Source organism: Salmo trutta, unplaced genomic scaffold (assembly GCF_901001165.1).
Source record: "Salmo trutta unplaced genomic scaffold, fSalTru1.1, whole genome shotgun sequence".
Lineage (NCBI taxonomy): Eukaryota > Metazoa > Chordata > Actinopteri > Salmoniformes > Salmonidae > Salmo > Salmo trutta.
In genome coordinates, this window is record NW_021823330.1 from 9196 (window position 1) to 32092 (window position 22897).

A 22897-nucleotide genomic window follows, 5' to 3' on the forward strand; every position below is an offset into this window, starting at 1 on the left:
CAGTGTATCCGCTATGTATCAGAAGTCAGTGTGCGCTGGCGGAAGTCTCGTTTCCTCTGCTCTGATTGGTTAAATTCCTGTCGTCTTTTTTCAACGTTATGACGTTGCTAGTTTTGAAATTTCAGCGGGACACCTTACGTGTTGATACTGGTGTTTTCAATTTGAGTCAGTGCGTTAGAACTCTTCGTGCGTCGCTATAACTTTTAAACTAGCGAACAATTTCGTCCAAACTTAAGCCATGTCTTTTTCAAGAGCTCCAGTGAAACGATTTAATGAAAACATCGGTGAGTTAAATAATGATTTAGCTGAGCAAACCTAGCCAACTAACGTTGCTTTCTTTGGCCTAGCTAACGTTAGCTAGATTAGCTGGCTACTTAAAGCAGCTAACGTTTTAGCTAGCTAACGTAGCTATCCAACAATATTTTGTATACAATTGTTTACTAACTAGCTAGCTAGTTAACGTAAACGTAATGCAGGGATGTCTAACGTTACTCCAGTCCACCAAGCAAAGGGCAAAACAATTCCACGTCGGTTACGGTAGCTAACGTTACATGCCATGACATGTTAACTAACGTTAATTGGATACCTATGTTGATAGTCATGCCAATGCGTTTACACAGGCAGCCCAATTCAGATTTTTTTCTTCTCACAAATTTTCTCACTTTTGACAATAATTGAGGAACACATGAGAATTGGGCTTCCTGTGTAAACGCAACCTAATTCTTGTTTTCATCATGTTTTGTCCAGGCTGCGCCCCAGCACCGGGCACATACGAGCTGAAACCAGGAGAGGTGAAGGGACCTGCCTCTTTCCACCGGTCAGAGCGCTTCAAACTGCTCAAGGCCAGTGGTGGTGAGTTCAACTGTCAGACAACTGAAGCTCTACTCTTAAATCTCATACCAAATAACTCTTTTAACAGTAGATCTACACTACCTGTCAAGTTTTAGAACACCTCCTCATTCAAGGGTTTTTCTTTATTTTACTATTTTCTACATTGTAGAATAATAGTGAAGACATCAAAACAATGAAATAACACATGGAGTCATGTACTAAGCAAAAAAGGGTTAAATAATTCAAAATATATTTTCTATTTGTGATAATTCAAATTGCCACCTTTTGCCTTGACAGCTTTGTACACTCTTGGCATTCTCTCAACCAGCTTCATGAGGTAGTCACCTGGAATGCATTTACATTAACAGGTGTGCCTTGTTAAAAGTTAATTTGTGGAATTTCTTTACTTAAAGCGTTTGAGCCTTTCAGTTGTGTTGTGACAAGGTAGTGGGGTATACAGAAGATAACCCTATTTGGTAAAAGACCAAGTCCATATTATGGTAAGAACAGCTGAAATAAGCAAAGAGAATGACATTCCATCATTACTTTAAGACATGAAGGTCAGTCAATACGGAACATTTCAAGAACTTTGAAAGGTTCTTCAAAAGCAGTCGCAAAAACCATCAAGCGCTATGATGAAACTGGCTCTCATGAGACCGCCACAGGAAAGGCAGACCCAGAGTTACCTCTGCTGTAGAGGATAAGTTCATTAGTTACCAGCCTCAGAAATTGCAGCCCAAATAAATGCTTCACAGAGTTGAAGTAACAGACACATCTCAACATCAACTGTTCAGAGGAGACTGTGAATCAGGCCTTCATGGTCGAATTGCTGCAAAGAAAACACTACTAAATGACAGCAATGAGAAGAGACCTTCTTGGGTCAAGAAACACGAGCAATGGACATTAGACCAGTGGAAATGTGTCCTTTGGTCTGGAGTCCAAATTTGTGATTTTTGGCTCTAACCGCCGTGTCTTTGTGAGATGCGGTGTGGGTGAACGAATGATCTCTGCATGTGTCTTTTCCATCATAAAGAATGGAGGAGGAGGTGTTATGGTGTGGGGGTGCTTTGCTGGTGACAATGTCTGTGATTTATTTAGAATTTAAGGCACACTTAACCAGCATGGTTACCACAGCATTCTGCAGCGATACACCATCCAATCTGGTTTGGGCTTAGTGGGTCTGTCATTTGTTTTTCAGCAGGACAATGACCCAACACACCTCCAGGCTGTGTAAGGGCTATTTTACCAAGAAGGAGAGTAATGGCGTTCTGCCTCAGATGACCTGGCCTCAGCAATCGCCCGACCTCAACCTAATTGAGATGGTTTGGGATGAGTCGGACCTCAGAGTGAAGGAAAAGCAGCCAACAAGTGTTCAGCATATGTGGGAACTCCTTCAAGACTGTTGGAAAAGCATTCCAGGTGACGCTGGTTAAGAGAATGCCAAGAGTGTGCAAAGCTGTCATCAAGGCAAAGGGTGGCTATTTGAGGAATCTCAAATATAAAGTATATTTTGATTTGTTTAACACTTTTTGGTTACATGATTCTGTGTTATTTCATAGTTTTGATGTCTTCACTATTATTCTACAATGTAGAAAATAGTAAAAATAAAGAGTAGGTGTTCCAAAGCTTTTGACAGGTAGTGTACAGCCTAGATGTTTTTACTTTCTACACCATTGTAATTTCACCGTTCCCCTTTTCTCTCCATTCAGCTCCTTTCATCCCACCACCATCTCCTTCTAAAGATGTGCCCATGTCACCTGTGGCTGTGCGTAGGACCATGTCTGTGGATGGCCTGGTAAGTTGGTGTTTCTTTTTTATTTTATTGAATATCTGAAACATACAATATACTTGCAGTGAAGCCGCTCAACAACTACACCACACCAGTCATCCAACAGACTCCTATTCAGAGCGACACACAGAAGCATCCAGGGTCAACGCCCTGCTCAAGGGCACATTGACAGATCTCCCACCAGGCCAAAAAATGTGAACCTGAACCCTCCAAGACCCCCCCCCACACACACACAGTTCCCCAATAGCTGTCCCTCAACCATTCGAGCCCCCCCCCCCCCCCCCCCCCCCGGAAGAAAAATATCCAATTCATTCCATTCCCCACCCCCAAGAACCCCCCAATGCACCAACAACCAAGAAAATGAACTAAAGAGAAAAAAGAAAGACAGAAGAAAACAGCAAACAATGCAAAACAAAAAGGACATCAAGGACAACTAAAATCATAACAGCAATGCCAACTGTATATTTTTGTGTGCATGTCTGGCACTATTACATGTACAGTTGTGGCCAAAAGTTTTGAGAAGGACACAAATATTAATTTTCACAAAGTCTGCTGCTTCAGTGTCTCTAGATATTTGTCAGATGTTACTATCGAATACTGAAGTATAATTACAAGCATTTCATGTGTCAAAGGCTTTTATTGACAATTATATGAAATTTGCAGTGTTGACCCTTCTTTTTCAAGACCTCTGCATTCTGCCCTGGTATGCTGTCAATTAACTTCTGGGCCACATCCTGACTTGGAGTTTGTCAGAATTTGTGGGTTTTTGTTTGTCCACCCGCCTCTTGAGGTTTGACCGCAAGTTCTCAATGGGATTAAGGTCTGGGGAGTTTCCTGGCCATGGACTCAAAATATTGCTGTTTTGTTCCCCGAGCCACTTAGTTATCGCTTTGGCCTTATGGCAAGGTGTTCCATCATGCTGGAAAGGGCATTGTTCGTCACCAAACTGTTCCTGGATGGTTGGGAGAAGTTGCTCTTGGAGGATGTGTTGGTACCATTCTTTATTCATGGCTGTGTTCTTAGGCAAAATTGTGAGTGAGCCCACTCCCTTGGCTGAGAAGCAACCCCACACATGAATGGTCTCAGGAAGCTTTACTGTTGGCATGACACAGGACTGATGGTAGCGCTCACCTTGTCTTTTCCAGACAAGCTTTTTTCCGGATGCCCCAAACAATCGGAAAGGAGATTCATCCGAGAAAATGACTTTACCCCAGTCCTCAGCAGTCCAATCCCTGTACCTTTTGCAGAATATCAGTCTGTTCCTGATGTTTTTCGTGGAGAGAAGGGGCTTTGCTGCCCTACTTGACACCAGGCCATCCTCCAAAATTCTTCGCCTCACTGTGCGTGCAGATGCACTCACACCTGCCTGCTGCCATTCCTGAGCAAGCTCTGTACTGGTGGTGCCCCGATCCCGCAGCTGAATCAACTTTAGGAGACGGTCCTGGTGCTTGCTGGACTTTCTTGGGCGCCCTGAAGCCGCCTTCACAACAATTGAACCCCTCTCCTTGATGTTATTGATGATCCGATAAATAGTTCATTTAGGTGCAATCTTACTGGCAGCAATATCCTTGCCTGTGAAGCCCTTTTGTGCAAAGCAATGATGACGGCATGTGTTTCCTTGCAGGTAACCATGATTGGCAGAGGAAAAACAATGATTCCAAGCACCACCCTCCTTTTGATGCTTCCAGTCTGTTATTTGAACCAAGTCAGCATGACAGAGTGATCTCCAGCCTTGTCCTCGTCAACACTCACACCTGTGTTAACGAGAGAATCACTGACATGATGTCAGCTGGTCCTTTTGTGGCAGGGCTGAAATGCAGTGGAAATGTTTTCGGGGGATTTAGTTCATTTGCATGGCAAAGAGGGACTTTGCAATTAATTGCAATTCATCTGGTAACTCTTCATAACATTCTGGAGTATATGCAAATTGCCATCATACAAACTGAGGCAGACTTTGTGAAAATTAATATTTGTGTCATTCTCAACTTTTGGCCACGACTGTATGTGTGTGTTCTTGTATGTGTTTATTTGAATGAGTGTGTGTATATGCATGTGTACAAACACCTGCACGGCATCAGCCTCAGGCAAACCGGCATTAGCTGTAAAAACACTGCCCCTCAGTGTCATTCAAACCTACTTTTTAGTAAGCTGGTGTTCACATAATAAACACATCGTCCCTGGTTGGCACAGCCACATCATCAAGATAATCTTGTCAGATTTAAAAGTTTACTCTTGGAACTAAATGGAAGCAAATGCAATGAAACTGGGAGGGACCTAACTGAATTTGTCAAATAGAAACTTGTTTTCCTTGCATTTTACATTACATTTATGTAATTTAGCAGATGCTCTGGCAGCAATATGGCAGCAATATCCTTGCGAAACGTTTTCTGTTGCAAAATGTTTTGCAACAGAATCCGTCTAATGGATACACCCCTGGTGCTTTAAAGGGATAGTTCAGAATTTTGTCAATGGAGCCCTTTATCTACTTCCCCAGAGTCAGATAACATCATGTAAACCATTTTTGTCTGTCCAGTATGTATCAAGGAAGCCAATGCTAACTAGTGTTAGCGCAATGACTGAAATTCTACAGGAACACCTAGCATGATAGTTTTTCCCATACTAGCTGTTCCCGTAGACTTCCAGTCCTTGTGATAACGCTAGTTAGCAATAGCACTAATTCTAGTTGGCAGCTTACTTCAAACTGAATGCTTTGACATAAAAATGGAATCCATGTGTGTTAGAATAATTTGATATCTTGATGATAATAATCAATTCACCTTGACTAATGCCCAAGGTTTGTAAGACAATGGGTTAAATAATTAGGCAAGGACTCAGCTTTCTGCAAAAGGTTTCTGTAGCTTTATTCAGAGAACATTCTGAGGTCAGGATAACAAAACAGTAATTTTATAGTTCTTGCTTTCTAATGCACATGCATTTACACACAAACTGTTGGTGACCTGCATCCCCCATTGACTTCTCACACTGTTTATCACTACCTAGCTCAGCCTGTTCCTTTCCCTCAAGGTTAGGAACCCTTTGAAGTTTTACTCTCTTTACCATCTTTCCCCTGCTCTCTACACTAATTACATACACACATTTCTTTCCCTCTCCAGTGGTTCCTGGACTTTCTGGAACTAATCAGACCAATCGATCACTACATTGTTTATTCATTAACAATGCTGTATGACTAATAATTCATCATGGTTTATTGATTCATTTACCTTTATTAGATAATTCTCTTATCAATGTGTTCATCTGACTCTGGGAAAGTAGATGAAGGGTTTCATTGCCAAAATCCTGAACTGTCCCTCGAACCTTAATGTAATGGCCCTCTGCAATTCATTCTTCCATTCCTCCTTCACCCAGGTTGATGGGTCCATGTCAAAGAAAGACAAGAGCGGCCTATCGATGCAGTTGAAACAGCAGAAACTCCTGGAGAAAGAGGTAGCCTAGTTATACAGACTGGTTTGAGGAGAAAAAAAAAATATTGTCTTGTCTGTCCCAATAGCATACATACATTGTCAGTGTTACCAGTTAAATGAAAATGACAAGAGATTTATCATGGATGTGGACACAAGGTTTTCCAGTTATCACAGCTGCTGTGACCCCGTCTCCTCCCTCCCTCCCTCCTGTAGATCCGGTCCCTGGTGCAGCAGCGCGGGGAGCAGGACAGGCGCCTGGTAACCCTGGAGGAGGAGCTGAGGAAGGTGGAGGCCAAGCTGTTGTCTGCGGTCAGGGAGAAGACTGGTCTGGCAGCTAACGTCACCACCCTGGAGAGACAGCTGGCTGAGCTCAAGAAGACTAACGAGTTCCTCAAGAACAAGGTAGTGTGGTGTTTGATGGTAGAGTCAAATGCTGGTATGCTCAACTCAATGGGTTGCTTTCCTAACAGATTTGGCCAAGTGCTGAAATAAAAAGCTATTTCAATGGAGAATCTCCATTTTTAAGGATGCTTTTTAGTCTTGGACTAGGCTTAATCTGTGCTTGGGAAACTGGCCCAACTTAAAGCAGGAGTCTTTAACTGCAGGGTTAAAAAGGTATAAACTGGTTATGGGTTATCTGGGTCTAGTTGACAAAACCAATACTATTATCGGTTACTACCCCCCCTGTTTGTACCTTGTTTTGTAAATGGCTGATTGTGTTGTGTTCCACCAGGTATCTGCAGACATCACTAAGAAGAGGATCCAGTCTCTGTCTATGGAGCTGATGGAGGCCAGAAACAAATTAGACGTCAATGACAAGGTATGACGCGTTCAGCACTACCCAAAGTGTTCAAATATTGATTCAAATATGCTGTGTAGAACATAATAATATGTCAAATAAATTACTACGTTGGCTCTATTCATGGCATTTCTATCTGCGAGGTTTGGCTCTATTCATTGCATTTCAATCTGCAAGGTTTGGCAAACTGAAAGTGGCCCTGTTCACACACCATTTACTATCCTGTCTATCTAGTGGTGTTGGCCTTACACATACCTCTCTCTAAATTATTGTGTGAGCTGATATTGTGTTTTTGTTCAGGAGCTGAGTTTCCTGCAGGTGTAGTATGGATGGTTGAGTGACTGACAGTTGTTGTCCTATCAGGAGCTGAGTTTCCTCCAGATCAGTACAGAGGGCCAGGTGAAGTTGCTGGAGATAGACCTGGAGGCGGCCAGAGCTACACTCACCGCCCTGAGGGAGAGGAACAAGGACCTGGGTGAGACCACCTGACCTCACTGACACCTCATCGTTAACCTGCCTAATGCTTATCAATCAATGAAATGTTTTTTATACAGGACATTTCTTACCAACAAAATCTAGTTCTAAACAAATAAACTAATAAAGGTGAGAAAGATGAACACAATTTAAAATGAAGAGATGCATTAACCTGTCTGGGCAACGTGGGACGTTTGCATCCCACCCTAGTCAACAGCCAGTGGAATCGCGTCGCGCGTAATACAAATACCTCATAAATGCTATAACTTCAATTTCTCAAACATATGACTATTTTACACCATTTTATAGATACACCTCTCCTGAATCGAACCAAGTTGTCCGATTTTCAAAAAGGCTTTACAGCAAAAGCAAAACATTAGATTATGTTAGGAGAGTACCCTGCCAAAAATAATCACACTGCCATTTTCAAAGCCACTAGCATGCATCACAAATACCCAAAACACAGCTAAATGCAGCACTAACCTTTGACAATCTTCATCAGATGACACTCCTAGGACATCATGTTACACAATACATGCATTTTTTGTTCGATAATGTTCATATTTATATATAAAAACAGCATTTTACATCGGCGCGTGACGTTCAGAAAATATTTTCCCTCAAATGCTTCCGGTGAATCAGCGCTACAATTTACAAAATTACTATTCGAAAACATTGTTAAAATGTAATATTGTCATTCAAATAATTATAGATTAACATCTCGTGAATGCAACCGCATTGCCAGATTTTTAAAATAACTTTACTGGGAAATCACACTTTGCAATAAACGAGGTGCTATGCTCAGAAAAATAGGCTAGGCGATACAGGTTAGCGCCATCTTGGAACCATCTAAAATCAAATATACTATTGTAAATATTCCCTTACCTTTGATTATCTTCATCAGAAGGCACTTCCAGGAATCCCAGGTCCAGAACAAATGTAGTTTTGTTCGAAAAAGTTAATAATTTATGTCCCAATAGCTCCTTCTTGTTAGCGCGTTCCGAAGGCTACTCATAATGTACGAGGCGCGTGGGACTTGTCGTCACGAATGTGCAAAAAAATATATATTTACGTTCGTTCAAACATGTCAAACGTTGTATAACAAATCTTTAGGGCCTTTTTCAATCAAAGCTTCAATAATATTCAAGGCGGACGATTGCATTGTCTTACTAAACGTTTCGGAACGAGAGGGTACTCACGGGCGCCCGCGTCATAGTAGTAATGGCCCTCCCTCTATGACCAACTTTCCAGGCCCCTCGTTCGGTCAGTTTTTACCGGAGAAGACTCAAACCACTTTGTAAAGACTGTTGACATCTAGTGGAAGCCTTAGGAAGTGCTAAATGAATCCTAACTCACGGTGTGTTTCATAGGCAAAGTGTTGAAGGTGATTCCACAAATCAGATTTTCACTTCCTGCATGGAATCTTCTCAGGTTTTGGCCTGCCATATGAGTTGTGTTATACACAGACACCATTCAAACAGTTTTAGAAACTTTAGTGTTTTCTATCCAAACCTACTAATTATATGCATATTCTAGTTACTGGGCAGGAGTAGTAACCAGATTAAATCGGGTACGTTTTTTATCCGGCCGTGCAAATACTGCCCCCTAGCCCCAACAGGTTTTAAAATAGTAAAACAAGCCTGGGTTGACTCCTTACCCCTAATACAGTACCTGGCTTAGTTGGACTAAAAACATTATTTAAAAAATGTTTTTTAAATGTAATGTTTTGTTTTCAGAGGACCTCCACCATGACATCAAAGTCCAGAATGAGGAGCTGGAGAATGATATGGATACGCTGCAAGGTAAGTTGTGTTTGTGTCCATTCTCCCAGCCTCTGTATAATTCATCCTTTAGATGGCATGATTCTAACCATGTGCTGTATCCCTGTCTCTCAGCTGTGATCCAGGAGCTGAGAGAGGAGGTCAATGTTCTTCAGGGTTACCTGGACACAGCCAACGACCACATCCAGGTACTAATATACTGGTCACTGAGGGAAGAAACATGTAAGGAGAGAGACACACACACATCCAGGTACTAATATACTGGTCAATGAGGGAAGAAACATGTAAGGAGACACACACATCCAGGAACTAAGATACTGGTCACTGAGGGAAGAAACGTATAAGGAGACGCACACATCCAGGTACTAAGATACTGGTCACTGAGGGAAGAAACGTATAAGGAGACGCACACATCCAGGTACTAAGATACTGGTCACTGAGGGAAGAAACGTATAAGGAGACACACACATCCAGGTACTAAGATACTGGTCACTGAGGGAAGAAACGTATAAGGAGACACACACATCCAGGAACTAAGATACTGGTCACTGAGGGAAGAAACATGTAAGGAGAGACACACACATCCAGGTACTAAGATACTGGTCACTGAGGGAAGAAACATGTAAGGAGAGACACACATCCAGGTACTAATATACTGGTCACTGAGGGAAGAAACGTGTCAGGAGAAACACACACAAAGCAAGCCAAATGAAACTAGTTCAGACAGGACAAACCATTTGGTAAGGGAGAGGAATGGTAAAAAAAAAAAATCTCAATTAAAGGGAATGTTTCCAATTTATAGGGGAGGGGAGAGCTTAAGGGAAGGATAGAAGGAAGGAGAGGTTGATGCTTAGAGCTGTGTGGAGGGAGGGAACAAGGGATGAAATACTAACATTTAAAAAAAAATGTATTTAACCTTTATTTACGCCAATAACTCGGAGATGCTGCGCCACTTGGGAGCCTGTTAAACATACTGTTTACTGAGGGAAGAAATGTGTATGGAGAAACTACTTGACTGGTCCATGATCATGCTTACATTGGGTTTTCAACGTAGACAGAAAATAATTATAATTGTGGCTGTTATAACATGCTGTTGTCTCCTTAGGATCTGCGTATGAAGCTTCATAGGAAGACCGAGATGGTGAACAGCATCTCTGAGTCTCAGCAGCAGAAACTGGAGAAACTGGGGTGAGCAAATGCACATGTCCTCCCAGAACAACTTCTTTCAGAATCATTGAAATTCAGGGTTTATTTTTCTGTCCTCTTGACCTCTTCCTATATTTCTGTCTGTTGAAATTGATGACATCAGTTTCCAAGTTGTATTGGTTGACATGCAAAACAAAAACACCTGATCTCTCACCATGTCCTTTTCTCTCAGCCATCTTGAGCAGAAACTTGAGCAGTGCACCGCGGAGCTCGAAAACTCTCAGAACACTCTCCGTCAGAAGGAGGAGGAGTCAGAGAAAGGTCAGCAGGACCTGCAGGCTTCCCGGGATACTTTGCAGGAGACTGAGAAGCTTCTAGAGTGGCGAGAGGCGGAGCTGATGTCCTCCCAGAAGGCATTAGGAGAGATGGAGGTGCAGATGCAGGGGGCCAACCAGGAAGTGTCTGACTCCCAGAGTGTAGTGCGGCAGCAAGAGGCGGAGCTAGTGCGGCTGAGGGAGGTGCTGAGGAGGACAGGGGAGGAGCTGGATGAGAGGGTAGCTCACCTGGAAGAGAAGTGCAAGATCCTGGAGGAGGAGAGAGGTACACAAACAATCCTAGTCCCTAATTATATTACTGACATACCCTGAAGTACTAGACTCTTCTTGATGGTTCCTTGTAGATCTGAAAGAATGGGTCTAATGGGAACTGAAGCAGATTTATCAGGAATTTCTGATCTTACCCTTTTCCAGTTTTCCTGAAGGGTCAGGTTTTGGGGAATTGTCTCTAGGTTGCTGTTATCAGTGTGGGCTCTATACCAAGTGCCTAGGTTGCTGTTATCAGTGTGGGCTCTATACCAAGTGTCTAGGTTGCTGTTATCAGTGTGGGGTCTATACCAAGTGCCTAGGTTGCTGTTATCTGTGTGGGCTCTATACCAAGTGTCTGTATCTGTCTTTAGTTAGTAGACAGGGGAGAGTGGAGGAGCTGAAGGCAGAGCTAAGCCTCCTGCGGGAGAACAGGAGAAGTGAGAAGGAGGTGCAGGAGCAGCTGGAGCAGACACACACCTCCCTGGCTGAGGAGCTGAAGCAGGAAAAGGTTAGTGGTGTTGGGGATGACTTGAATCCAATATGGCACCCATTAAAATCCTACATCTGACTCTCCTCTCGTTCTCCCCAGGAGCATGCAGCCTCCCTGGCCTCGGTGCTGGAGAGGGTGAAGGAGGAGACAGAGGAGGAGAGGAAACAGTTGGAGGAGGCTCTAGGAGAGCTGTCGGTTCTGGAGTTGCAGGAGGAGCGGAGAGAGGAGGCCCTACAGCGTCTCCAACAGGAGAAGACAGAGTTGGAGAGAGAGCTGACTGAGACCAGAGCACTGCTAGACAGGTGAGGAGTCTGGAAGTGTAAAGCGGAACTGAAAACGTGAATGAAATGCGCTCTGTCGGCTTTGTTTTTAACATTCTTTGAAATAGTGTTTCAAATAAGAGAAGTTGGTTGGCTTGAGTTGCCGTGGAGTTTAGCTACAGGTTTAGCTGCAGTCAGACTGAACTGAATCGACGACTTTGCATACAAAATAGTTACTCATTATGCAGGGCTTGACTGAAAGCTCGAGTCACTTGTCCCCCCCCCAAAAGGTCCATGACATAATTTCTGCTAGGACTCACTTGAAGTCCATTGTTATTACTATAGAAAATCTGACAAATGTAGGCTTCAATCTGTTTATTGGCTTCTTTGCATATTCAGGCCTGTCTCAAAATACAACACTGCCCCTTTAAGGCTCTCCTGGAGGATGGTTGGCCACCCTTCATAGCCAACAAAATATTGCAACATAAACATTACAACCAAATACTTTTCATGTCTTTATAAAATAGTCACATTTAATTAATAAAGGATGAAAATGGGAATTTTTTTAGCATTTTTTTCACTTTTTACCTGTTTTTCTCCACCATTTGGTGATTTCCAACTGGTAGTTAGTCTTGTCCCACTGCTGCAACTCCCGTACGGACTCGGGAGAGGCGACGGTGGAGAGTCGTGCGTCCTCTGAAACACCTCCCTGCTGAGCTGCACTACTGCTTGCTTAACCTGGAAACCAGCCGCACCAATGTGTCGGAGGAAACACTGTACACTTGGCGACTGAAGTCAGCTTGCATGTGCCCGGCCGTCACAAGGAGTTGCAAGAGCGCAGTGGGACAAGGACATCCCGGCCGGCCAAACCCTTCCCTAACCCAGACGACACTGGGCCAATTGTGCGCTGCCTCGTGGGTCTCCTGGTTTCAGCTGGTTGTGACACAGCCTGGGATCGAACCCGGGTCTGTAGTGATCCCTCTAGCACTGCGATGCAGTGCCTTAGACCGCAGCACCACTCGGGAGTGTTAAGGTAGGCTAGTTCTAAGCAAGGTAACTAACTACGATATGCTTGTCTACTGTATCACTGATCTGAAACATTTAGCTTCCTAATGTAGCCTAAATCAAGTGTAGGCTATTAGCTGTTCACTCGCTCATATGCATCTCCAAAAGCTTACGGAAGTTGTGAAATATAAACCTGAGACTCGCGTGCTTTTGAAAATATAAATTGCTATTCTTTTCTATGCATGTCATGATGATGATGGTCCCAATCTAACACTCTATGCCTGCTCCCTACTAGGCATAGAATTCACCCCTAGGCATAGAATTCACCCCTAGGCTTAGAATTCACCCCTAGGCTTAGCTTATAGAAGGGCTTACGACCAGCTGGTGCAACCGGCCGGCCCCTGGGGATTGATAAAGACCGCTTGTGCCTGTCAATGCAATACAATTCTACTCTGACGCGGTCTACAGAAATTGGGAGAAAGAACACTGCTTAAAACATTGCATCCGGAGGACGATCTGATCCAATAATTAGAGTATATTTTTGATATTGCTATTTTATTTTTTTACTTGTCCATTCGGGCAACTTAAATCTATATTCTGCTTGCCTGACAATTATTTTATTTTTTTCTTGTCCCGGGAAAGCGGACAAGTGTTAATGTCGAGTCCTGTTATGTGATTAGGAATTCTGCACCTCCCCTTTAATCAAACTGTTCCTTTCAATGTTGTGTGTTGTATCTCCATCCAGGAGGAACAGTGACATGCAGGAGGTACACTCTGCTGCCATGAGGAGGCTGCAGGAGGAGCACTCCACCTCCCTCAGCAAGATAGGAGACCTGGCCACTGAACTGGAGAGGTACGGAGTTGACCTGTTGTCCAATGCTAATCTGTTTAAAGGGACTCTTTCACAAGGGGAAAAAAAACACTTTCACTCTTGTTTCACTGAAGTTAACTTTTGATGGATGAAAACATCTGAAACTGCATTTTAAGTCAGTTGTCCCTTTTTAACTTTGGGTTAAAGTATTAGCAGTCATGGCTCTGTAAAAGCTGATTTATGGTCAATCGGATTCTGCAGTGTCAGTACAGCATTAATGCCAGTTCAGGGCAGTCATACTTCTGGTGCTTCGTGAAGTGGAGAAGAGCTGTTGTCTAGGAGGAAGTGAGTTTGTGTTTATACAGGACGTACCGCCCCCACCTATTGCCAATGCGGAGATATACGAAGCCCTCTGCATTGCAATTTGTTTGGCGGGAGATGCATGGCATCGCCGTACAGGAGCTTGATTTGGCCTCCGGAGGCTCTGCAATTGTCACACTCTCCGTACGGAGCCTCCACACCACATCCCCGGATCAAGCATAAATCGGCTTTAAGACTTCAAAATGTGTATTTTGTTCCACCAGCTCCAGGCAGGCCCTGAAAGGAGCAGAGGAGAGGGGTAGAGCGCTGGAGGAGGAGGTGGAGAGGGTGACTAAGCAGATGAAAGAAGAGATGGAGAGAGTGAATCAGCGTAAAGAGGTGGAGGTGAAGAAAGTGAGGGAGGAGATGCTGGAGGAGCAGGAGAAACATCTAGCTGACCAGCAGGCTCAGGAGAAAGCAAGAGCGGAGTATGCAAGGTGAGCTCATCATAAGGATTCTTCTCAATATCTGGTGATTGAATGTGCAACCTCTGACGCTCTCCCTTCTCCCCCCCCCCCCCCCCCCCCCTAGAATGCTGTTGGCGGCACAGACTCGTCTAGCTCAGAGAGATGAGGAGATGAAGAGGGCTGAGGAGGAGCTGCAGAGACGGCTGCAGGAGGAGAGGATGGAGAAAGAGGAGGTTCAAAGGCTACTGGAACAGGACAAAGGAGAGAGGGAGGTGCAGAGGAGAGACTTGAAGCAATGGATGTCAGACGAGGTGGGGAGGCTAGAGAGACGGGTGGAGGTGGTAGAGGAGGAGAAGCTAGCTCTTCAGTGCTTGGTAGGAGAGGTGGAGAAGGAGAAACTGAGCCTTCACAACCAGTTGGAGGATCAGGTAAAGAAAGATCTGCCCTGTCTAGAGAACCACATGAAGGAGGTAGAGAAAGAGAGGGATGATCTGAAAACAGTAGTGGAAATGTTCGAAATAGACAAACGGGGCCTTCGGGACCAGGTAGAACTAATAAACAACCGACCGATAAAGGCAGAAGAACAGAGAGCGAGTCTCCAGAGCCAGGTAGAACTGATGGAAGAGAAGGTTTCTCTCCAGAGCCAGGTAGACCCAGTTGTCCAGGAGAAGGTTTCTCTCCAGTGGGAGATGGAGGAACAGAGAAGAGACTACCAGAGACAGCTGGTGGCAATTCAGGACAAGAGGTAAGGAGGACCAGGAATCACTGACTGGGCTGTGAAGATCAGGGCCTGTATTCATGAACTGTCTGAGTGCTGTTCTTAGATCAGTTTCACCTTTCAGATGAATGAATAAATACAATTGCATGGACAGGGGGGAACTGAGCCTGGAGCTGCACCCTACTCTGAGACTTTGAGTACTGGCCCAGATCATCAAGTAGAAGACAATGGTATTATAACACCAAAGGATAGGCTCTCAATACACTGTTCCAACTCTGTCCTTTCCTCTCTCAGTGATGCAGAGACGGAACACTGGAGGAGACAGTACGAGGAGCTCTACACTAAGGTCAAGCCCTTCCAGGTCAGTCACAACAGAGGCAAGGGGTCACCACTGCTGCATTATGGGAAATGTAGTTTCTGCGTTTTCTTCTGTGTTGCTGCCAATGGTCATGTATATTCCCCCATATGAGTAGAAGGGGTACACACATCATTGACTGTTTCAAATTCTATGTTCCCCTATCTCTTCCTCCGGTTGGTCTGGCCCTGCAGGAGCAGCTGAATGGGTTTGCTGCGGAACGGGATGCGCTGCTGAACGAGAATGGGGCGAACCAGGAGGAGCTGACCCGGCTCGCGGACGCCTACGCTCGTCTGCTTGGCCACCAGAACCAGAAACAGAAGATCAGACACGTGGTGAAGCTCAAAGATGAGAACGTCTCTCTCAAACAGGTCAGATGCCTCCATCTGGTTTACAGATTTAAATACTGTAGAAGCATGGGCTATATTGATTGGAGTTAACAAAATATGGTTATAGCAATACACACTTTAGTTACCACCAAATTGTAGAGTAGAAGTTTCACCATTGTTTTCATATATCCACTTCTTTTAAATCCACGAAGGGAATGGGTGTTGCTAAAAGCTTTTTGGGTGTACTACAGTCAGACATGATTGTAAAGTGTGTGTGTGTGTGTGTAGGAGCTGTCTAAGCTGCGTGCCCAGGTGTCCCGTCAGAAGAAGGGAGGCCAGCCCCAACGCAGGGTTGACCCCACCAAAGCCTTGAGCCACCAGGACAGCAAGGAGAACGAGCAGCCTGCTGCCGCACCTCTCAGACAGGGTGAGTACACACCAGCGTTTCTTTTAGCGGGTAATTGACAGCTTTTGGCCAATTTTTAAAGACATAGAAACTGTCACATGAACATTGTCCGACAGAAAATATCCTGATGAATATAAATCACATTGGCTGCATGGCAGTTGGTTCAGGTTGTCTTTCAATGGCATCACCTCTCTACTCTGCCTGTCTTCATCTTGTGCTCCCATAGTGAACTTACAACAACTTGGCCCAACCTGTGACACACAGCTGTTTTTTGCTCATGGGAGAAATGTTCATGTATTTTATGAATGCTTTTTCTAGATGAATCTACCCAAGAACTGACAAATGTCCACTAATGCCTGTTTGCGTAGGGTATATCTAGCTTTTACAAAGTTAAACATTTCAAGATAGCTAGCTACAGATGTCAGGTCTAAATTTGAGCTAGATTGCTATAGTGGGAAAATAATCCTGCAGCAACAGGAAATGTGGATTATAATTAATGGACATTTTTGTAGGGGCTGATACATTTTTTGTTAGGGATAATCAAGTCTGAAATTTGAGTTGAAATTGCAAATTTCTGAAGCTTTTTTTAAACCTGAAATGTACCCCTCATCAGAGGACAAACATTTTGTTACGTATACATACATTTTACGGACATGGTGCCTTTTTTTTATATTAGTTACTTATTACATATGGATACTGTAGATAAATAGTATATATGGGTAAAACTCTGTACGGACATTTGACCGTCCCAAAGGAAAATGCTGCAACTAACTCTAATCTCTTTTAGGAAACCGCTGTTGAAAGTTAGACAATGGACAGACCCTCATAGAAAGCACCAACTGCCCTGGTTGAACAGGACACCTCCTACTGAGTCAAGAGGTCATGATCATGCGTAATATTTATTTCTCATTTGAAACCAAATGCTCTGAAAAGCTACTTGATGAATCTATAAGGGGGGTGGGGGTGTTTGTAACCCTGTATATGTTTTAGGAGAAACAAAGGCCTTTATTTTTCCATCTTATAGAGCGATTATGTCAGTTTCGGCATGAAACATGCCCGTCATTCTTTTGCTACAGCATTCATATTAAGCACAATGTTTTGCTTTTCTTCAACCTAACATACAGTTGTGTGTAATGCAAATACACTGTACATGTTTAGCTCTATTCATTATAAGTTTTTTTTTGTTTTGTCTAATCAACAGTTTTGATTAGACATTCCCATCTTATTTCCAGAAGATGGGAATGTAACTTCTCTCTTTTCACTGTTTTACCTTTTTACTTTCTTCTAACAGACTGACTCTTGTAAATAAAGCCCCAAATGTTCTCTTTTCCTTCACACTGAGAGAAGCAGGAGGATTGTTTTAAATAAATGTAGCGAGTGTGTTTTTGATAAGGATCCCAGTGGGGTCATCCCATACAAGCCTGTTGAAATTACTGTTATACCTTACCCTTGCCTGACATGGGCCTGTTCATTCACCAAAAAATGGGGGGGAAACTTTTTTAAATGAAAAAACCAGTTGTGTTAAACGTCCCATACCTATGAACTCCTATACGATCAGACACTACTGTGAACCAGCGTACCTGCTCGTCAGAGCCATATATTTACAGCTGAGCCATCTTAAATATTTGAGTATTGTTCAGATTTTAGGCATTCAGTTAGATATTATTTATATTCCCCATGTTTAATGTGGTGCGTTTGTAAATTCACGTCTCAATTCTCAAAATGCATGGCTCTGCTGCTCATCTCCTGACATCAACAGCCACACTCCTCTGTAGCCAGTAGAGAGCATTCTAGGATTGCAATCACATCACACTCTGGACCCTTTGTCTTGCCTGACTGTTTTTTACCCCTGATTTGTATCTCCTTCCTTTTCCTTCATAACTTCCCACATTGGAACAAAGACCCACTGTCTTCAACATACCAACACTCTGTTACTGGTCATACAATTGTTTAATTTTTTCTGTAGTCCCCATTCCCCCCCCTTGACATTTAGATTTATACAATATTGACATGTCCTTCCACCAGTAGCTCTTGAGGCTAGTCTGTGCTCTTGTCAATCGAGTGTAGACTGAGGAGTAGACTCCAGTCAGTCGCAGTAGCTCTGCAGGTGGCTGAAGCTACATGGCTTATGACAGCACTGTTCCACAATGCCTCTTTTCACCTTCTGGTCTTCATGGTCCTTCCACGGATGTTCCTGCTTCACCCTCCAACCCTGTCTGCTCTTAGACAGGAACCCTTTAAAGTAGAGGGAGAGAAATTGAGGGATGTAGAGAGGGAAACTTCCCAAAAGCTGTGAAGTAAAGCAGATCAGCAAACTCCTTCACTTACTCAAATGACCATTTAGAATGTTGGCTGTTTAACAGAGACTGAATGAGCGTGTTATCGGAGCGTCACACTCCGTTTAGTCTTGTTTAAGGCTCTCCACGTCCTTCAGAGGAGAGATCTGACCGGTGTAGCTCAGCTTCCTACCTCTGAAGTAAAGTTAACTTCAGACATATCAATGGGATGTCTGAGCAGGGGGTTTAACTGAGGTGATAGATCAACTTCGATCATGTTCTGGGAAAGAATATAATGGATCTGGAGAATTCACAAGATTCTTAATGTGATATCTCACAAAGTCGGTAGTTAGGAACGGTCTCAGCAAAAGATCAGTAGGGATAGCTACAGTATATGACAAACTTCAAGAGAAGGTATACCCTCTTCAACATACCCTCTTCACAGATGGAAGATACAGACCGACTGAAGTCAAATGTTTACTGTTTGATGATCTGGCGCTTCTGTCCCCAACCAAGGAGGGCCTACAGCAGCACCCAGATCTTCTGTCAGACCTGGGCCATGACAGTAAATCTCAGTAAGACAAAAATAATGGTGTTCCAAAAAAGGTTCAGTTGCTAAGACCACAAATACAAATTCCATCTAGACACCGTTGCCCTAGAGTACACAAAAAACTATACCTACCTCAGCCTAAACATCAGCACCACAGGTAACTTCCCCAAAGCTGTGAACGATCTGAGAGACAAGGCAAGAAGGGCCTTCTATACCATCAAAAGTACTGGCATCAATTATAGAGTCCATTGTCCTTATGGTTGTGATTGTGATGGTTGTATGTCTGGGGTCTGCTTACCAACCAAGAATTCACAAAATAGGACGAACAACAAATTGAGACTGCATGCAGAATTCTGCAAAAACATCTATGTACAACATAAAACACCAAATAATGCATGCAGAGCAGAATTAAACCGATACCCGCTAATTATTCAAATCCAGAAAAGAGCACCTACAACCACCTAAAAAGAAGCGATTCTCAAACCTTCCATAACAAAGCCATCACCTACAGAGAGATGAACCTGGAGAAGAGCCCCCTAAGCAAGCTGGTCCTAGGGCTCTGTTCACAAACGCAATTAGACCTAACCTAAATATGAGGAAACAAAAAGATAATTATTTAACACATTGGAAAGAATTTACCAAAAAAACAAAGCAAACTGGAATGCTATTTGGTCCTTAACAGAGAGTACACAGTGGCAGAAACTTAAGGAAAGCTTTGACTATGTACGGACTCAGTGAGCATGGTCTTGCTGTTGAGGTAGGCAGAACTGTCTTTCAAGAGAAGACTCTATGTGCACGCTGCCCACAAAATGAGGTGGAAACTGAGCTGTACTTCCTAAAAATGAGGGGAAAACTGAGCTGTACTTCCTAAAAATGAGGTGAAAACTGAGGTGTACTTCCTAACCTGCCAAATGTATGACCATATTAGAGACACATACACTGCTCAAAAAAAATAAAGGGAACACTTAAACAACACAATGTAACTCCAAGTCAATCACTTCTGTGACATCAAACTGTCCACTTAGGAAGCAACACTGATTGACAATAAATTTCACATGCTGTTGTGCAAATGGAATAGACAACAGGTGGAAATTATAGGCAATTAGCAAGACACCCCCAATAAAGGAGTGGTTCTGCAGGTGGTGACCACAGACCACTTCTCAGTTCCTATGCTTCCTGGCTGATGTTTTGGTCACTTTTGAATGCTGGCGGTGCTTTCACTCTAGTGGTAGCATGAGACGGAGTCTACAACCCACACAAGTGGCTCAGGTAGTGCAGCTCATCCAGGATGGCACATCAATGCGAGCTGTGGCAAGAAGGTTTGCTGTGTCTGTCAGCGTAGTGTCCAGAGCATGGAGGCACTACCAGGAGACAGGCCAGTACATCAGGAGACGTGGAGGAGGCCGTAGGAGGGCAACAACCCAGCAGCAGGACCGCTACCTCCGCCTTTGTGCAAGGAGGAGCAGGTGGAGCACTGCCAGAGCCCTGCAAAATGACCTCCAGCAGGCCACAAATGTGCCATGTGTCTGCTCAAACGGTCAGAAACAGACTCCATGAGGGTGGTAATGAGGGCCTGACGTCCACAGGTGGGAGTTGTGCTTACAGCCCAACACCGTGCAGGACGTTTGGCATTTGCCAGAGAACACCAAGATTGGCAAATTCGCCACTGGCGCCCTGTGCTCTTCACAGATGAAAGCAGGTTCACACTGAGCACGTGACAGAGTCTGGAGACGCCGTGGAGAATGTTCTGCTGCCTGCAACATCCTCCAGCATGACCGGTTTGGCGGTGTGTCAGTCATGGTGTGGGGTGGCATTTCTTTGGGGGGCCACACAGCCCTCTATGTGCTCGCCAGAGGTAGCCTGACTGCCATTAGGTACCGAGATGAGATCCTCAGACCCCTTGTGAGACCATATGCTGGTGCGGTTGGCCCTGGGTTCCTCCTAATGCAAGACAATGCTAGACCTCATGTGGCTGGAGTGTGTCAGCAGTTCCTGCAAGAGGAAGGCATTGATGCTATGGACTGGCCCGCCCGTTCCCCAGACCTGAATCCAATTGAGCACATCTGGGACATCATGTCTCGCTCCATCCACCAACGCCACGTTGCACCACAGACTGTCCAGGAGTTGGCGGATGCTTTAGTCCAGGTCTGGGAGGAGATCCCTCAGGAGACCATCCGCCACCTCATCAGGAGCATGCCCAGGCGTTGTAGGGAGGTCATACAGGCACATGGAGGCCACACACACTACTGAGCCTCACTTTGACTTGTTTTAGGACATTACATCAAAGTTGGATCAGCCTGTAGTGTGGTTTTCCACTTTAATTTTGAGTGTGACTCCAAATCCAGACCTCCATTGGTTGATAAATTGGATTTCCATTGACTTTTTTTGTGTGATTTTGTTGTCAGCACATTCAACTATGTAAAGAAAAAAGTATTTAATAAGATTATTTCATTCATTCAGATCTAGGATGTGTTATTTTAGTGTTCCCTTTATTTTTTTAGCAGTATATTTCCCTCAGATTACATAGACCCACAAAGAATTTGAAAACAAATCCAATTTTGAGAATCCCCCATATCTATTGGCTGAAATACCAGTGTGCCATCACAGCAGCAACATTTGTGTTGCCACAAGAAAAGGGCAACCAGTGAAGACAACAAACACCATTGTAAATACAACCCATATTTGTTTTATACATAAACAATTGGCACATCATTATAACACTACATAGCAATAATATGACATTTGAAATGTGTCTGTTCCTTTGAAACTTGTGAGTGTAATGTTTACTGTTCATTTTTGATTGTTTATTTCACTTTAGTTTATTATCTATTTCACTTGCTTTGACAATGTAAACATATGTTCCCCATGCCAATAAAGCCCATTTGAATGTAATTGAATATAGAGAGGGTTGGGGGGAGGGGGACTGCAGACTTGTTCAATGTTACAGGTAATTATGCTAGCAGATACCCATAGGCTTCCACTTATTGTGCTAACACTATTTAGCATTTTCTCGAGAAACTAACCAACTTCCTTCATACTGGACACAGAGATGTAAATGGTATCCACTAGTTCATCAGACTCTGAGGAAGTAGATAAAGGTTCTCATTGCCAAAATCCAGAAGTATCTCTTTAACAATATACCCTCTCTTTCAAAATGTGTCAGCTTGTAATAAAAGCATCACATATTTAAAATATATTGAATATAGTGCCCCCCTTCAAATCACCCCCTGCTCTCAGTCTCACCTATGAGGTGTTGCAGGAGTAGGTCTCTGGGGGTTCTGTTGGGGTTATAGAAGAACCCTTGTTCCCCACAGACCAGGTAGAGGGCATCCACCAGGTGAGAGCCACACAGGTGCTGGGCGCTGGGAGCTGAGCAGACCCCCGGGGAAGACAGGACCAGCAGTAACAGAACAGACAGGGCCCATACTACCACAGCCATATACGATCTGGAGGGAGAGAGAGACCACAGTACCACAGCTATATACGATCTGGAGGGAGAGAGAGACCACAGTACCACAGCCATATACGATCTGGAGGGAGAGAGAGACCACAGTACCACAGCCATATACGATCTGGAGGGAGAGAGACCACAGTACCACAGCTATATACGATCTGGAGGGAGAGAGAGACCACAGTACCACAGCCATATACGATCTGGAGGGAGAGAGACCACAGTACCACAGCTATATACGATCTGGAGGGAGAGAGAGACCACAGTACCACAGCCATATACGATCTGGAGGGAGAGAGAGACCACAGTACCACAGCCATATACGATCTGGAGGGAGAGAGAGACCACAGTACCACAGCCATATACGGTCTGGAGGGTGAGAGAGACCATAGTACCACAGCCATATACGATCTGGAGGGAGAGAGAGACCACAGTACCACAGCCATATATGATCTGGAGGGAGAGAGACCACAGTACCACAGCCATATACGATCTGGAGGGAGAGAGAGACCACAGTACCACAGCCATATATGATCTGGAGGGAGAGAGAGACCACAGTACCACAGCCATATACGATCTGGAGGGAGAGAGAGACCACAGTACCACAGCCATATACGATCTGGAGGGAGAGAGACCACAGTACCACAGCCATA

General features: G+C 44.1%; 2 protein-coding genes and 1 long non-coding RNA gene across 5 annotated transcripts; 2 read left to right on the forward strand and 1 right to left on the reverse strand.

Moving 5' to 3' along the window:
• The first annotated feature begins 97 nt into the window (after positions 1-97).
• Positions 98-17336, forward strand: hmmr (hyaluronan-mediated motility receptor (RHAMM)). 3 transcript variants are annotated; one of them, XM_029748651.1, is made up of 20 exons: positions 98-284; positions 748-852; positions 2541-2626; positions 5987-6064; positions 6256-6444; positions 6776-6862; positions 7205-7316; positions 9052-9117; positions 9211-9284; positions 10202-10284; positions 10475-10842; positions 11198-11334; positions 11416-11618; positions 13327-13434; positions 13977-14189; positions 14284-14904; positions 15172-15238; positions 15427-15603; positions 15850-15988; positions 16755-17336. In XM_029748651.1, exons 1-20 carry the CDS (start codon positions 239-241, stop codon positions 16766-16768), a joined length of 2973 nt encoding a protein of 990 aa, XP_029604511.1. In that variant the 5' UTR covers positions 98-238; the 3' UTR covers positions 16769-17336. The 3 variants fall into 3 exon arrangements, with proteins under 3 accessions (XP_029604511.1, XP_029604512.1, XP_029604513.1); XM_029748652.1 differs by having other exon boundaries at positions 10202-10274; positions 10474-10842; XM_029748653.1 differs by lacking the exons at positions 98-284; positions 748-852 and adding an exon at positions 2211-2250.
• On the forward strand, positions 9297-9866 carry LOC115190166 (uncharacterized). Its single transcript, XR_003877122.1, has 2 exons — positions 9297-9570; positions 9685-9866. It is a non-coding gene; the product is annotated as an uncharacterized LOC115190166 (long non-coding RNA).
• A 562-nt stretch (positions 17337-17898) lies between the features above and the next one.
• LOC115190165 (insulin-like) lies at positions 17899-22271 on the reverse strand. Its single transcript, XM_029748654.1, has 2 exons — positions 22037-22271; positions 17899-18202 (listed from the first exon to the last, which is right to left on the reverse strand). The coding sequence occupies exons 1-2, from the start codon at positions 22230-22232 to the stop codon at positions 18054-18056; spliced, it is 345 nt and encodes a 114-aa protein (XP_029604514.1). The 5' UTR covers positions 22233-22271; the 3' UTR covers positions 17899-18053.
• Positions 22272-22897: the final 626 nt, after the last annotated feature.